This window comes from Phocoena phocoena, chromosome 10, assembly GCF_963924675.1.
Source record: "Phocoena phocoena chromosome 10, mPhoPho1.1, whole genome shotgun sequence".
NCBI lineage: Eukaryota > Metazoa > Chordata > Mammalia > Artiodactyla > Phocoenidae > Phocoena > Phocoena phocoena.
The window spans coordinates 32969827-32988420 of record NC_089228.1 but is presented as its reverse complement, the minus strand read 5'-3'; the positions used below and the strand labels follow the sequence as shown (position 1 = coordinate 32988420).

Sequence of the window (18594 nt, the reverse complement as noted above, 5' to 3'; positions counted from 1 at the left end):
AGTAACAAAATGCTTAGAGCGTTATGCCCGTGCCTGCTGCCCAGACATGTGACCTGTGCACATGGCTTATGGAGTACACAAGACTTCTGAGACCCAAGGCTCTGAAGGCAAAGCTGACAGATATGAGGTGCAAGCCTAGCTTGGCCAGGTTCAACATGGCTATGGAAGGAGCATACCCAGTTCTACTGGCATCAAAACACAGTGCTGGTTGCCAAAGAGTCTACAAGAAAGAAATATTAAGTAATACTGCACCTCTGACATTGACATGAGTTTATTGTTCTTCCATGCCAACACACCCTAGTCCAAAGCTTATGCTGTCGCAGTCCAGGCCTGCCCTAAATCAGCCAATTATGCTGAATGTGGTCAAAACTCTAAGGAGTCCCCAGTCCCAAAGACAGTGTTTCATTAGCCCGTCAGCTTCTGTATTATTTACACATTCTGAAGTAGTAGTTTCTGAATTGTGTGCATCACTTCTTTAGGAATTATTTCTCTTTCACACTGCAGGTATAATAGCACTCCTGCCCGATCACTATGTTGCCAGTGGTTTTATATCCTCCACCAAATGTACTGGTAAACACTCAGTGAAAAAAAAACAAAACTTGAAGCTAAACAACCTCTCCAAATATACATGAAATATTCCCAAATCCATTATCAGCATGGCTTAAATAAGTGGGATCATGACCCTGTTGCCCAAAGGAGCCATAATACACAACTGGCTTTGTTCTAGAATTCCCAAACTGATTCCCAAACCTTTGAATCTGGCTGTGACGGAAAGTTTAAAATTTTGCAAAATACTCACATCAGCAAAAGTGGCCAACTGTCACTTCTGCATTGAAAGGACTTCCCAGGGACTTGCCTGGTGGTGCAGTGGATAAGACTCTGTGCTCCCAATGCAGGGGGCCCGGGTTTAATCCCTGGTCAGGGAACTAGATCCCACATGCATACCACAACTAAGAGTTTGCATGCCACAACTAAGGAGCCCATGTGTCGCAATTAAGGAGCCCTGAAGCCACAACTAAGGAGCCTGCCTGCTGCAACTAAGACCTGGTGCAACCAAATAAATAAATAAATATTTTTTTAAAAAAAGAAAAAAGATAAAAAGAAAGCGCCTTCCCAAAATCTTTACTGAGAAAACTGTTGCCATTTATTCCTCAAGAATGAAGGAGCTTAGACTGGATAAACAAAAAGGTCCTACTGCATAGCACAATCTCCTGCGATAAACCATAATGGAAAAGAATATTTAGAAAAAAGAATGTCTCTATGTGTATAACTGAGTCACTTTTCTGTACAGCAGAGATTGGCACAACACTATAAATCAACTATACTTCAATTAAAAAAAAAAAGAACAAGAGAGCTTAGTCTCAACTCCTGGTTGTGCAATTGTGATGTTCTTACTTGATTTGCTCTCGCACTTGGTGTCATCATAAACTTGAGGGCCAAAGAAAAAGGAGGCCTATTCTCTTAATTTGCAATAATCATTTTATTCTATACTCCCAAAGACATAAACTTGTATCTAGGTTGTATGACCTTGGGTAAGTCTACCATAAGCCTCAGCATCGCTGGGGTTAATAACTGTGCTTGCCTCACAGGGTTATATGGTCAAAAGTAAGTAAATAGTGAACGTAATAACTGTAGCAGAGTACCTAGCATACAGTGTTCAACATAAGTTAAGTTCAATAAATGCCAGCTTTTGATATCATTTGCTGGTGGGGATTCTAAATGAAAAGTCTTCTTCTGAATCCTTAGTATATGCTCCACGAACTGCCACTTAGTCCCACCTGCCCTAGACAGTCCTTTGATTCAAAGCGTCCTCAGTTGTCACTTCCCAGCCCTCTTCTAATCACCTGTATCAATTAGCTGGAGCTGTAACGGTGACCAGGGCCTTGTCTGTAAAATCTTAACAGAAATGAATTAATAATATGATCTATCAGACCACCAATATCCTGTGAGGATGGAAGCCGCTGAGGATGGGGACACGGCTTCATGGGCGTGCAACTTGTGTAGGGTCACAGGGCCCCATACTCAGAAGAGCCCCATGCTTGGTTTAATGCTTTCCTTTACCATCCTGAAATTCTCAATAAAGTCTGAGCAAGGGGTCCCACATTTTCACTTTGCACTGGGCCCCACAAATTAGGTACCTGGTTGTGACTGGAGAGGTTTGGTCAGAGTGTGATAAGAATTATATTATGTTTTAAAAGAATTACTCCAGCTTGTGTTAAGAACAGCCTGTAGTAAAGGTAAGAGTTGAAGCAGGAAAAACAGATAGGATGCTGTCAATATAAACAAGGTGAGAGGTGATGGTGGCAAATGACACCAAGAGGAGGGCCGGTTAGATTCCATTTGCCTGCAGCTGCAGCATTGGTGCCCGGCAACATGCCTGTCTATGGCAGTGTCCTGGCCAGCCAGCTCGTGCTTCCCCCCACTGGTTCCTGCCCAGCTTCCATGCCGCCTGCTTGTTAATCTGAGACCCCTGTGTTTCCCAACAGCTTCTTTTTATTAAAAGAGCAGGTGTTGGTTTCTCTTTTTGCCTACACTTTTTCTTACGGAAGGCAAGGGACCCTATGGTCCCACCAAAATTGTACACAGTAGCAAATAAGAATTCTTAAAAAAAAAATCTGGGTGCTGTCCCCAAATCTCATTCCCCTACAATGGAGAAAATGAACTGCTGGAAGAAGGAAAGAAAAAAGAGCCCTAACCAGGCCAAGCATCTTCTGGGTTAAGTCACTGTATTAGAACTTACTATACATTCTCTCACTGATTCCAATTAAGTAATGGGTGTAAACATTACCACTCCCGCACTAAAATCTGTATGGGTTTGACAGGATAAGAGCTACTAAAGTTTATGTAAATACAAAATGCAACTAAAATACCTTTAAGACCCACAAAACACACTGCTCAATTCTCAGTAAGGAAAAAGGAAAAATTAACTATAAATTTTAGTTTTATATCTAAATTTGTACAATTATCTCTATGTTTAAGATGGTAAATGAAAAAATAATCATCACTATTTAGTTTCCAGGTAATCAAATAGAAAATTCAACAGGTCATGCTAAAAATGACACAGTCAAACCACAGGTAATTTAAATACCAGTAAATTTAATGTTTATACTCCCTAATCTACAATTCTTCAACAATAATTTCTTCTTTTCCACGTGCTCAGAAGTTTCTCTCAAATGACAAAACATGGATGTTATCAATTCTCAACCTGAAGGGCTTATGTCAGCTACTCACCTTTTTCTGAAGAACATTGATTTTCCTTTCCTTCACTTCTAACATATCCTTCATGTCTCGAATCTCTCCAGCCAGTGTCCCCTTCTCTTCTGTGAGGTCCTGCAGCTGTTTTGTTTTTTTATTGAGAAAAGATTCTTTCTCTTCTAGTCGTAATCTCAGTGCATCTACCTGAAATCAGGAAAAAGAAAAAGGGTTGTAGTTTTACAGAGAGGTCATCAGTAACCATCAGTCCTGCCCTGCGAGGAGCGTGGGGCAGCAGTATACCTTCTGAGCGGTGTGATCAAACACTGCTCATGGGCACCTCCATGTGTTTTAAAGCCTACATCTACCTTAAAGTTCTGTTGCATGTGTACCCGAACAGTGATACATTTTTTAAAATATAAGGTTTATATGAAATAAGACATTATGAAATAGTAGTATGTCTCACGTTGTAAAACCAAAGGTTGGGGAAAAAAAGCACACTAATTCTGTGTGTCTTTCAGAGTCCAGGGAGGGTACAACACGTCTCATGCAGCATGCTCCAGGGATGCTCATGTTCTCCTCAGAGAATACAATGAGCCATGCCATGGATATCTGGGAGAACAAGACTGACACGTTGAGAAACACTCCTAAATTAGAAAAAGACGTGTTGCCAAGAGGAAGTAAATGCTGCTAGAAGAAAATGCTGTGGAAATGACACTCGTTCTCCAGCTTTATGAAAGACTGCTTTCCAAATACTAAAGAAAAAAAAGACACAGCATACAAAAAAATTCCTATTTCTACCTTAGCTCAAAACTTAGATTATTACAATTTCTGCTTTTCAAGTGTCGGTAATAAAATGAGGAAACATATCCTTTATTTTTTCAATGTTAGCGTTCCAAAGACCATGTGCAAAAAAAGTTTACATGGGTGATGTGGGGCGTGGGGGCGATGGAAGACTTTAATCCTCACCTTCCGTACCAAGAACTGGACAGATAGAAGCTACATCAACATTCAGGAAGTAATGATGCAAGCATGTTATTCAGAGATATCAAAATAACCAGGTATAAAGAGTTTAAACAGGTGGTCTTGAGGAAAAAGAATGGGACAGGGGTGAGCTGGGGGTTGCTGCATCTGATACCAATTCTTGTTGAACATTTTGCTCATTACACTACCAGCAGGTAAAATTTGGATGAAAGGGGATAAAAACAAAAGTTGTTTACAAAGGATGCAAGAATACTGTAATATGCCAAAATAAATAGATATGTAAATATTATGAGGACTCAAAGTCAAAGGCAACTGGGAACAATGGAAAGAGGACACTTAGGTTTTAGGCCAGGTTCTGCTTCCATCTTCTACCTGTGAGGATCAGGACAAATAACTCTCACTTCCCCACACCCAGGCTTCCAGACTCAGTTTCTTCATTCATAAAACAAAGTGGTAAGAACAGACTGTCTCTAAGTGCCTGACATTTTATGTTTTTAAAGACAGAAATCAGTCATAGGCAGAATACATCAGGGAAGGAGGATGATATTAGAGATAAAGTTATCAGAGTAGAATCTCCTTTTCCTACCCCTCTCCAAGAAAGGGGTGCCAAAGTTGTGTTTTTAAAGGTCAAAGGTGATGGGGAGGTTGGTGAGGAGGTTTTCTAGTTTCTGTCCCAGAGAGGAGGATGAAGCTGGGAGGTCCCAGCAAGGGAAGAAGCGATGACGAGTGCTTGAAGCCCAGTTTGGCCGAATGACCCAGACTGCGTTATGAGAGAGGATGGACATTCTGTGCTTGCAGAGGGTGTGAACTGCAGATTCCTCAGACATCTGATAGCTGTGTGTCTTCTTACATAATGGCCATAGAGGTCTGGGGCGGGTGGGCGAAGGGGATACTCATGTCCTGGGGATCTGCCCTTTTCTAAGTGAAAATTCACGCCAATTGCACTAAAGCTTAAACATCTCAGATTCTCAAGTGGCTTATCTTTGTTTAAAGTTATCTTCGTCTACCAACCTGGAGTAACATCAATACTTCTCTTCGAGCTTTCCTCTTATCTGGTGAAAAAAATATGATTTTTAGTTTATACATAAAGGATGGCATTTAGTGGGTTCCCTGGAAATTGGTGGAACATGCTGAACACTGTAGATCACAGCAGTGGTTAGAAGGGGTTACATATTCAATTGTAGAGATCTGCACACAGGCTGACCAGGATTCAGTGTATATCTGAGAAAAAACCGTGGTCCCATTAGCCCCACGTTCTACCTATCAAAGATGAATGGTCTGTATCTGGATCGAAGGAAACACCCAATATCCAAAACCATGATATAAATAAATTACAATATGGGAGGTAGTAGTGAGTAGTGCTAGAGAGAGTTTAGAAAAAGAGACTCTCTATTGATGAATAATAAGCTTAACATTTGCAGTGCCCTCTGGCTATGTGTGATCTATCAGTGCCCTGCCCCATCTTACTGAGCCCAGAAGAGATAAACAGCAACCTTAGCCATAAGACTATTTCTCCAGGAATAAAATGGAGAGCAAAGATGGTCGTGATCAACACACTACTCACAACACCCAAACTCTACATGGCAGGAGGGAGTCTGTGCCAGCTGAGGTCTTCTTTTTGGGAGTTTATTTTCCATGTGCCTGACAGCATGTACTTAGCTTCAAAGGAATTTGAATTGTGCCCTTCAGTCACCTTCACTCTATCTTTACAGCTTTGCACAGTCTCCTAGAATCAAGAAATGAAGCTTAAGGGTCTTTTTTTTTTTAGACAAAACTTTGACCTGAACTGCATCCAATTCTCAACCAACATTAGCCCAGTTTGTAGTAAGCAAGCATGACATCATTTCTAAAGTCAAATTTTAACTTCCAGATGGTGCAAAACCACAAGCAGGCACACAGACCTTCTGATGCACAGAAGTTTAAATACAAGGAAGATCAGGCCAGAAAGAACATAATTAAAAATTAGAATATGTAGCTCCAAACTGAGCAACAATGAGTAGGATTAAAGTTCCCCTCGCTAATACTCGAACCTCACTCGACAGTGTACATCATTTTTAAAAGAATCAGAAAATCCCTGAAGTTTAGATTATATTCCAACATCAGGTAGAGACATAAAAGTTAAAATGTTTGGGAATATGAAATACCTTTCTCTGCCTTGTCACTCAACACCAAATAATTTTAAGGGCCCTTGACTCTCTCTCAAACTTTGGCAGTCGACTCAATAATAAAACTTGGCAAAGCAAAGAGCACCATCATTTCCCAGAAAAAAAAAAAGAAAATTAGAACTGTATGATACAGTCAGTGCACAAAGACCCATAGGTTGAATTTTCAATTTTTACATATGACTTAACCACATGGGAACTAGTTACCTAATGTTAAAACTAAGACAATCTTTTCATTTTAGAAGAATTACTCATTACCTTCTGATCCAGTTGTGTATTTGTGTGTATATGTGGGTGCATGTGTGTGCATATTTAAAAGCATATAACATATGAAAATTTAACCTTTTACCTGGCAGTATGAAACATGAAGCATTTGTTATCACTTCTGTTCCAGGTAATAACTTGAAAGAAAAGGACCATGGCAATGAAATGGGCAAAAATTGCCAAAGTCAGAGTTAAACATTATTAATCTTCATTGTCATCACCCAGGAGTTATAACCAGTTCCAATGGTGAGGTATGTTTCTAGAAGTTCTATATATAAGCCTCCTGACCTTTCTCCCATAAGGTCACATAGGCCTTCAGAAACGGGTACAATATTGTGACAAAACACAAAGTGCTACTTGATGTGCCATGAATAATTTTTAAAAATCAAATGGTTCACTTCAATCTTAAAATGACTACAGCAACATTTGAGAAAAAAAAAAAAACACTTGAGAGAGAAAAAGGGGCCACTTGAAAATTTTCACAGATTGAATACTACTTACTTGACAACACTTCAGGCATTGAATAAACATGCTATCACAAAGAAAAACTTTAAAAGAAAATGAAACTGGAACATACACAAAAGCTCCCAATATAGTTTTATTTCACATTCAAAGTGTCGTTTGTTTGTTTTTCCTAATAGTAGACTTGGGTTAAGGGTATATTTGAATTTGATTCAACTTGCAATCATTCAAATGAGGAGACAGTTTCAAAGTTGGAAGTATGCATAAAGTACATAGCTTCCAAAGACACAAACACTAAAAATAACCTAACATCTAAAAGTAGTAACCACTACTTCTCACTCACATCCAATTCTCCTTTCCTTCCTGAACACAGGAACAATTTCCCTTCCCAGCCCCCTTGTGGGAAGATGAGGCCACGTGTTTTATTCATGAAATGTAAGCAGAAGCGACATACATCATTTCCTGTCTATGCCATCCCCACCCTCCTCCCCTTCCTCAGAGATCTTAAAGGCTACATTTTCCAGATGGTGGAGCTAGATGATGGCAGAACCTCCATAAATCTGGATCCTCAAGAGAAGCAGGATCACCCCTAACCTCCTGCCCCCCAATCCCTAACATGGGTTGGACATAACAGTATGATGTGTTAAACCACTCATCAATAATTACAATAATTTCCCCTGGTTTTACTAAAAAGTGTGCGCCTTAAAGCTAGAAAGGTCTGTCTTAGAGATTACCATAAACCTAAACGAAATCGGGCCATTGTACTTCCCTCTACTCCTTCCATGTGTGTTAAGACCTCAAAATCTACTTTCCCCTATCCTTTCACTCCAATTCCAAAGAAGGGGAGAAATGTCAGAGGGCCAAGGCCAGAGCTGAAAGGAAGAAGTAGCAGAACCCTAGGGAGTGAACACAGAGGTTAAAGATCAAGACCTTGGGGAGAAAAGAAAGAGATCGAAGAGGAAGAGTCTCCTTAAGCACATTGGTTTGAACTTCAGTTTGTATCAATATCAACAAGTGGCTCAAGTAGACAACTCTGTTTTGCAAAGTCTCTGCATTGCAAATATATGTGTTCAAGCAACTCATGGCAATGGCCATGGACTTACCCACGGGCCTTCCAAATGTCGGGAACAAAACTAAGGTGTTATGAGCAAAATGTGGCTAATAAGAGTACCTCTTTCACCAAGTTATGTTAAAGATTAAATTAAGTAACACATATAATGCACTTAGCACAGTGCCTGGCACCTAGAAGCACCCAATACATTTTGGCTATTATTATTATATTTTATTATTCTGCTTTCCACAGCCTCTAACCCAGTGATTTATATACCGTAGGAATGCAACAAAGGTTGCTAATCAACAACCCTCAGGAAAAGTGAAGAAACAGCAAGTAAGGTTTTGTGCTCTAACATGTACCAGCGTGTTATATTGTCTGTCATTTACTTTAAAATATTTCAGCATACACAGTATGATGTGTGTGTCTATGTGGAGGGGTTGCCTGGGTGGGTGGGTAGATGGGTATATTTCCCAAATGCAAAAAAGTTCTCCAGGGGTAGTTAATTAGCCTATGAAAGATTTCAGTTAAAAGCTGAGATGCCAGAGTCAACTACCAAAAGTGCCTCAATATTCTTTATATTTGATGAGTACCTGAAATTCGGTCAATTAACGTAATTGATGTGAGGAGTGATTTTTCCTTGGTGAAATGGGCGGTGTTCGAGATGTGTGGATTGGCTAGAAATGTTGAAAAGACATTCCCACCCTTCCAGAAACAAGACTGAAGACAGTGTGTCCAACGAAATTATGATGCAAGCCACATATGTAATTTTTCATTTTTTAGTAGACAAGTTTAAAAAGTAAAAAGAAACAGGTAAAATTAATTTTAATGAAATATTTAACTTAACCCTATATCAAAACCCTAATTTTGATAACACTATATCAAAAATATTACTCTTTAACATGTAATCAATATTAAAAAATTAATAATATATTTTACATTTTTTGTATTGTCTTCAAAATTCAGCATTTATGGGGCTTCCCTGGTGGTGCAGTGGTTGAGAATCTGCCTGCCAATGCAGGGGACACGAGTTCGAGCCCTCGTCTGGGAAGATCCCACATACCGCGGAGCAACTAGGCCCGTGAGCCACAACTACTGAGCCTGCGTGTCTGGAGCCTGTGCTCCGCAACAAGAGAGTCCGCGATAGTGAGAGGCCCACGCACCACGATGAAGAGTCACCCCCACTTGCCACAACTAGAGAAAGCCCTCGCACAAAAACAAAGACCCAACACAGCCATAAATAAACAAAAAAAATTTTTTTTTTTTAAATTCAGCATTTATTTTACACTTTTAGCATATCTCAATTAGAACTAGCCACATTTCAGGTGCTCAATAGCCCCATATGGCTCATGGCTACCATATTGGACCATGCAGGTCTATGATTCCAATAAGCCCCAAAGTTTCAACCCTTACATTTTGATCTCCCCACATATAGACACTTCAGGGAGGATTTTGGACCAACAGCAAACATGGCTGGCTGAGCCTTGCCACAGGAAATAGTGTCACACTGACCTCTCATGAACCTTTTATGATCTCAAAAGGACAGAGAGCTGGAATTTCAAGGAGAACTCAGAGAGGTTGTATGACTGATACAACTGGAGGCAGGGTCATGGGCAGGAGTCCTATAGCCTTCCCTTCTTTCACCATCAGAGGCTACTGATCTCTACCAAAGAGAACCACCTAATTGGCTTGGTGATTTAGTTAGTATGATCCTTCTGGAGTCTTGCTGAAAAGAAAAATTCAGAATAATCATTGCTTTTTAAAAGCTCTTTCATACAAATCTCTAATTATAGCAAAAGTTGCCTTTCAGAAAAAAATGACCTTCAGGAACTGCACCATTAAAAATTAACTTATAGATGAGGGTGTGTCTATCTCTTACCCTATACTTAGGTTATGTCTTTCTACTCTTCGACTTCTGCAGCTATTTTGATTTCAGACTTCTCTTCCCTGTAGGTGCTCTTTTTATCTCCAGTAACTAGAATTAATTATTCATTCATTCAACAAATACGAAGACTTGATTTTGTGCCAGGCACTGTCCTAGTTTAGAGATACAGCCTTTTAACAAGACTGTCAGGTCATGACTTATTGAACCATATATTTGTGAAGTTGGAGGTGAGGTAGAGCAAATAAGTATTACGTAAATATTATCAGTAAACATGACTTTTAGGGTAAGAGGAAAGTAATACAAATATAAAATCTAAGAACATATGTAAAAGCCTTGTAAAAAAAACTGGATGAAAAAAGGCTAATTTGTGGCTATCTGTGTTTATTGGTGAAAATGTATATTGTGTGTTTCGGTACATACAAAATAATAAAATTCATGATTTAGCAAATGTCTACCAGCTATTATAAATTAGACTTGGACTGACACTTTGATATTCATTAAAATGGTTTATTTAACTGATGGCTACTCTTTACTATCCCATCTTAGAACACTAAATGGTCTTTACTGATTTGTTTTTGCTTTGTTTCATTTTGGCTGTGCCACACGGCTTGTGGGATCTTTGTTCCCTGACCAGGAATTGAACTCGTGCCCTCGGCAGTGAAAGCTTGGAGTCCTAACCACTGGACTGCCAGGGAATTCCCTTTATTGATCTTTAAATAAGTTGTGCTTTATACATGCTCCTCTGCTTTCAAGATAACTTTGGATTTTAATAAATTTAAGTCATTAAAAAAGAGCCTTGTAATACTAGTAAGGATGAACACATGGTATGTATTCTTTTTTAAAATATTATTTTCTAGCTTTGTCCATTAAAAAAGCTTAGAAAAAAGTGACCATCTCAGTAACAATGATCGCCCACCCCAAATACTGTCTCTTAAAACCATTTCTAACTAAAACCAAAACCATTTCTAACTAAAAAAATCAGTTTCACTGTAGAAATGATTGATTTTAGGTCTGTGGCAAGAAACTGCGCAGTAAGTATAGAATACCTTGTTGAACCAGAAAGCAAGGAATTGTGAAAAAACAGTAGTCTTTTTGTTGGTCAAGGATGGGACAATTTGATGCTACTGTATGAACAGACATTGTGGGCGTCGGGGGGGGGGGGGGTGGTATGGAGGCCAGGGACAGGCAGTCAACCGGAGGAGAGACACTGGCTGCCACAACTAGGATGGAGGTGGTGGAGAAGGAGAACGTGGCTGTGTTTGAGATATATTTTGAGAAACAATCAGGAGGCAGCTGGGAGAACTGCGGGTTTGTAATTATGGGCAGGGGGGAAGGAAGGAAGGAATCAAAGGTTACTCCTGGGTTACTGGCTGGAATAGACAGTGGAATTATTGCCTGTTATGGGAAAGACTAGGGAGAATCAGACTTGAGGTCAGAAATCAAGAGTTCAGAATTAGGTACATGTAGCTTGAGATGCTAGGAAACATTAAAAAGGTAAATGGCTATATGAATTGGAAGCTCCTGAGACAACATAACCTAGACTAGAGTCTAACCTACTTGTGGGCGAGCAGTCCTGTAATTATATCAACATTCCTCCAGAAGACTAATCAGGACATCTTCTGCATATTTACAGATTTACTTCCACATAGATGCATTTACTCCCACTGAGATCAAGTCAACAAAAACTTGTGAGGAGAGGACATGTACACAACTGAAAACCGAGAGAAATCCCTTTAAAACGGTCCCTGGTTTTCAGTCTTAGTTAAAAGGTCTCCCTACCCCTGGCAGTAAGAGATATGATCTTATCAGTTACACCCTTAAGCTCTTCAAGACGACCAGTTAATGTCAATCATGAATTTACCCTCCTGTTGATCAATGGAGTGATAATGACTGGGGGAAAAAGACTAGATAATCCCAATTCCGTGTACTAGCTTTCATCTAGCAACCCAAAACTTAAACATTTGACCAAGGAAAAAATATCTATACTATATTTTAAGATATTTAAATAGCACAAAGAGTAACAATAATGGCTGTATTATACATTGCTTCATATTTACAATATACTTTTCTCTTAAATTATAAGTCCGTTCTTTCATACAATTTCAATTCGAAAAATAAAATTCAGGTATATTCAGTATTGTATAAACACATGCTATGCTTATAAAAGTTAAGTTACAATCACCAACTTGTTAACACAGTTAAAATGTTCAGGTTGTAAAGATGCATTTTGTCTTACCTACCTATCAAAAATTATACCCAACTCCCACATGCCACCTACTTGAAGAAAACAATACTGGGTTAAGAATGCTTTGTATCACCTACATGGAAGGATTCATATCATACGTGGGTTAATAATCCAGCCAACTTTATAAAGCCTGTTTTCATACTTAAGTTTTTGGCTACTTCTTACACTAAAATTAGGTGGTTTTAAGTGACTAGTCCAAAGTTCAAAATTTAATGTTCAGTTCAGTTCCAGCACATTTCTGAAAACACATGGGAATTGTAACTCATGTGTTAATACTTAAAGTTTTTGTTAATAAAACTTCCAACACTAACCTTACCTCATTGAACTTACCTCACTGGTTTTTATGCTCACTATAAAACTATAGCTGTCATAATATTTTTGAATTACTACAAAAGGAAGTAAGCCATTCCAAAGTCAATGTTATTTTGCAACATGATGATAGTTATAAATTCAAAATACTTAAAACCAATTTGCAAAGCTATCAATCTTAGTACCTCCTAACATTTGAAAAGCCCGTCTTCAAAACATTTACTATTACCAAAAAAACAAGTTTAAGAAAACACCATGTATCATTCATACTGCACTTTCCCTTCAAGTAAGCACATTAAATTTAAACAAAAAATTTTAAATATTGGTCCTACTTAGATATGCCGTCAACTTTCTAAACTATCACTGAACCCAAAGAACTTAAATCACTGATAATTTGGTACCAAGATTAAGTAACAATTTTGTGATCTCAATGTCAGTTATTTTCAATAAATCCAAATAAGTAACCTCCATCCAGGTATGTGTGACATGTTTGTAACTGACTAACAAATTAGAAACCAGAGTCCTTTTATTTAAAAGAGAATTAAACCTGTATTTTAAAGTCATGTCTCTCAAATCAGGGCCCATACTCCTGGAGGATGGGGACCTATGTTCAAGGATCCACGAGTTTGCTATGAGACATATTTTATGTTATATTTTCTTTTTAATGATTATCTCCAAAGTTAAAGCGAACTTATTCTGGATCATATAAATAACTCCTTATAATCAAGGATTGTTAAACGATCTCAATACCTGCCTTTGTATTTGCACTTAAGATTCTTTGGGAATGAAATGGAGAAAGCATAGAAGAAATATATCTTATTTCTCTGATACATTCCCTCCTCCAAATCTTGGCCATGGGATATAATGGTGAACATGCAAACAAGGGGCTTATCAGCACTACAGAAACAGCAATCAGTGAGGAAACTAGATTAATACACAGCACATCACCATGCAGACTTCTGAGCTAGCATCTGAGCCACAGCGGTTGGCACCATATTCATATCAGGTATAAATTTACATCCAGCAAACACAATTCTTCTCCATATAAAGTTAATATAATTCATTTAAATTTTATAGGCCTTGACATTGTATTTTCATTTAGTGTGTAATTTTGATTTGGTTTCATAGTTCTGTAAGAGCTATAAGCATACCTAGTCTTATCTTTGTACCTAATTAAGTAACGTAAGTAATAATTATTACATAAAACAATACTGGGTGTCTATAATGTTCTTTTTTTCTTTTAAAAGGAATTTCTTCCCAAGTGTGAGACATACTGCTCTAAAGTAAACAGTATTTGTTCTTTGAAAGCCTCCTGGGTGTTGTGCAAAAATTAATTGGGGGGGTGGAGGTTCGTTCTATGATCAAGTCAACTTGGGAAACACAGCTAGCTCTCCCGATTTATGGTAGACGTTATCATACTAAAGGTTCTGAAGTCCCATAGCCAAGACCTTACTTACTTTTCCCAAACCTATCCAACCACAGAACCCGTATTTTTCTAAGAACACAACAATACCCTTCAGAAAATTTTATGAAACATTGTTCTCGAGTACCTTTTCACAATCAAATTTTTAAGGCATGGCAAAGATATTAAATGTTTGAGTCCTGTGAAATGGGGACACACCACTGGATTAGATTCAGAAGGCCTTGGCTCAGAGTCAAGAGATACATGTGAGACATCCTCTGGGGCTAGCAGTTTGTTAGGTGATGAACCAGGGTGACTCATACATTCCTCAGGGCCACCTAGGAGGTAGGTACTGTTTACAAGTTAAAACACTGAAGCTCAGAGGGCGTTCAGGGCTAATGTGGTAGACTGTGTTAAAGCCTTATCTTCTAGTTCAAGATCCACTCCAGTCTACATCCCAAGTTCATTTCTGGCTCTGCCAAAACCTGAGGGTGAGACCTTCAAGAAAGTCACTTGCTTCTTAGGGACTCATCTACCTCCTCTATAAACCAACAAAACTTTGCTCAATGACCTCTAAGGTCATCACCTACTCGAAACTTTCATGATGTCAGGAGGTGAGTAATCCAGACACTAAAACATATTTTAAAGCTTTGAAGTTAAAACAGTTTGGTATTAACACAGGGAGAAAAAGACAGAGGAAATCCGAAATAGATTCACATACTTAGAGAAATTTAGTATATGATAATACTGGCACTAGATTAGTAAAAAACAATAGATTATTCCATTAATAATGGCTAAACTCTGACTACCCATTCAGAAAAATAATAATAAAGGTAAATCCTTACCTAATTCCTCATGACAAAAACAAATTCCTAATGAAAAGTCCTAGAAGAAAATATTGGGGCCCTTCTTTTTACTTTTGAAGCATGCAAGTCCTTCTAAGCAAGAGAAAAAGCTTAGATACCATAAAGAAAAAGATAGACAAATAAGATTAAATACAAATGAAAATATTTTCATGAAAAAAGACAAAAGGTAAATTGCAGGAAATTTCTGTGGAAGCCAAAAGTAAAATGCTATGTGTGTCCCAGTGTGTATAATATGTTTCCAATTGGGAATAAGAGAAGGAGAATTTGCTTGTGTGTGCATAGAATTTTTCTGGAAAGATGCATAAGCAAATAAATAAGAGTTTATTAAATGCCTACTATATGCTCAGTCACATAAGTGATAAAAACAAGGATTAATTTAACACATTAGTAAATTCCACCTGTAAGCTAACTAAGGCAAAATACATTGTTGGAAGGCAGGAAAGAGTAATAGCTACAAGTAGAGGCTCTTGAGCTAGACTCCTCAAGTTCAAATCTTAACCTTCCACTTACTCACCATGACCTAGAAAAAGATACAATCTCTCAAAACTTTAGTTTCCCCACCCATAAAATGAGGATAATAGTAGTACCAATGCCCCAAGGATTAATCGAAACATGACTTGCAAGGTGCTTTATTAAAAGGTACTAAGAAATAAAGTAGAACCAAACAATGAACAGTGGCTACTGCTTAGTACTGAATAGTAACATAAATTATGATTACCATGATAAATAATATATGCCATCATCTATATGTGATTGGCAAATTTAGTCATTAGAGTACTATACGTTATATTCTAGCAGCTGCCATTGAAAGCTAATTGCACTGACAACAATGATCGTAACATTAGCTAACACCCATGGGGCAGTTTCATGTGCCCATCTGCACTTTGAGACAGGGAGTTAATGCTCTCCATTTTCAAGGCCCAGAGCCACACAGATTACAGGTGGCAAAGACAAGACTGGAGCACATGTCTACCAGACTCCAAAGGGCCTACTCTGGATCAAGCTCAAAAGGAGGAAAGCTGGAAATATTTGAATAGTATAAATGACAACCACAGGAGTGAAGAGGAATATGGCATGAAGCAAAGAAATGTAAACTGCTTAAATTATGATATGTATTTTATCCTGTCTGATATACTGGTATTGGTAGGTATTGTTTATAGGTGAAAACATAGATGCTCTGAGGGATCTCCAGGCTAACATGGTAGTACTGTGATTTATATATTTATCATATATAATGTATATGTATATATTATGTCTATCTTTATATATCATATGTTAAATTCTATATGATAATATATATTTATATGAATTTATTTATAAATTTATATAAATATTTATATAAATATATATATACAATTAAATCATGTTTGCTGTCTCATATCACAAAAATACATAATATATGTAATATATAACACATGGCAGGATACAATAGCTCTAGTCTCCATCCATGTTTAAAATGCGCTGAACAAAATGTCATCAGTGAGAAAATCCTGCAAAATGCCACCTATAGGTATATACCATTCCATCTACATATTCTTATGATGTTTCAACATGAGCCAAATATTTACTACAGAAATAGTTTTCATAGGTTTGCTTTTCAAAATAGTGAAAACACTTCTTCTATCCTAAGATATTCAGACAGGTCTTTTACTCACAGAGATAGCTCAAGGAAAGGAAGGTTGACTACTGAAGTTCCACTGTAACACACCCCACTAGGGTGTGTGCTGAATTTAGGAACACATTCACTTTTAAGCCAAGTTGAGGCTTCACATCATTGACTTTCAGGTAGAGCATAAATGATTGTGAAATGGGTGGTACCACCAAACCCTGTGCAAATTTAACTTGGCCAGAGTAAGCAATTGTTTCTCTGTTGGGACTTGTTATAGACTCTTCCAACTTGGAAGCATTTTGTTACTAAGGAACATGGAGCTGGAAATAAACTGAGTTCCAGGAGTGAAGACGATCGCTATAAAAACCAATTAAACCAGAAGCAAAACCCGCCATGATGTTTTAAAAATTAAAACCATGCTACATACATTCTTTGGTCATTTTTTTTCCCTAAAGGGAAACAAACAACCATCTCTTTCTGGGTTCACCATCATTGCTCCTGAAAACAATCTACCGTGATCAAAGCACTATTATGGCAGGGAACATTTTGGTATGGAAAATTTTTGTGTGTATGTGTGTGAATTTACCATGTGTGCAATGGGTCAATAATATTCTACTGTACTCTTCTTCCAGCAGTGGTTTCTTTGTTTAGAGTTCTACAATTTTATGACAGAAATCACAAGTGAGCTGCTCAAAGAGTAACAATTGGTGACTGGGAGTTCCCACCATTTTCAACATCTGTAAAATGAGGAAATTGAACTTACTGTTCCAGTTCCAACTCTGACATTCTGTGATTTTATGATTCTATCTTGTTAGTTCATATTCTACAACACTGGAATGCATCAAACCACCCACATACTAAGGGACTATTATTTCTGAGCAGCCTGATATCCTATAAGCAAACCTGGTCACTGGGCATTTACCCCTTTAAACAGTATTTTCATTGCAACACAAGGAGGGGGGAAAGACAGCACTTTGCATCACTTTTAGTCTTGCAAACAGAAGTGTCTTGGATAGAAAATAACTAAAAATCATAGCCCTACCTTTCACAATTACCAGTTACACAGAGAGGAGAGAAATGTGCTGACAGCATCCTATCTAGCTGAAACACAAGAAATGCCCAGAAATGAGAGCAGTAATCTAAAAAGAAGTACTGTCTGAGCCAGAGGGGGGAAAATATGTCTAGAAACTACAACCTTCTGATGATGGGGAAATCAAATGCACCAAGTGAGCTTGCCACTTCACTGCATTTCAGATACAACCTAATTTATACAAAAGACAAGAAGAGCAAGGATGTTGTCAGGACAAACATACTGCCAGATTCATATATATCCATGTAGAAAGCAGAATTTGAGTCTTTTAGAAGCTGTCACCATTAACCACAATAGTCCCAATTTCTTCTATAGATTTAGAAGTGGAGCATACAGGAGGGCAATTCTTCCCTCCTAAGTTTCTTCTCACCAGGCACTTTGGATCCTGCGGCAAAGCACATAAAGGACCAGAAACATGCACAAACACCTCCACCCTATCCCCAAAGCATTCCCTAAGAGGAATACATGTTTTGCTGGACAAAATAATATGTTTGTGCCCCATGTTCATTAAGTTTGAATTCCTTAGCCTCTTATGGAACTCTTTCAATGAGACTGTCTGTCCATGCCTCTAGAGTACCTGCTCTGTTTATCACCTCAGGGATTCTCTTGCCTCACACGCCCACTCCAGCTGATCGGAAGTAGCTTTATAGAGCCCTTTGTTAAGAAGGATCCTGAGGCTACATCCAGCATTGGTGAGAAGACTGGCAAGATAAAGAGGTGATGTCTGCTCTGCACAACAACTGTATTGCAATTTTGGATCCCTGCATCTAGAACGCCCAACCCTGAACCTCCACCCTCATGGGCACATCTGGCTCCCTGTCCTTGAATTAGGCTTAAGTATCCTCCAATCTTGAAAACCCTTCACAGTATCTACAGTAAGTTGACTGGTGGCTCCCAAAAAGATATGTCCATGTTCTAGGACCTGTGAATGTGACCTTATTTGAAAAAAGGGTCTTTCCACATGTAATTATGGATCTTGAGATGACATCATCCTGGATTATCTGGGTGGACCTTAAATCCAATGATAAAGGTCCTTATAAAAGACATACAGATCAGAGACACAGACTCTGAAG

General features: G+C 38.3%; 1 protein-coding gene across 1 annotated transcript in view; it reads right to left on the bottom strand.

Annotated features, from left to right (window-relative positions):
* The window catches only part of ERC2 (ELKS/RAB6-interacting/CAST family member 2), a 736860-nt gene that overhangs the window by 386205 nt on the left and 332061 nt on the right, over positions 1-18594 (bottom strand). The window contains exon 6 of the mRNA XM_065885901.1: positions 3232-3399. Within this exon, the coding sequence (XP_065741973.1) occupies positions 3232-3399 (168 nt within the window). The remainder of the gene's footprint in view (positions 1-3231; positions 3400-18594) is intronic.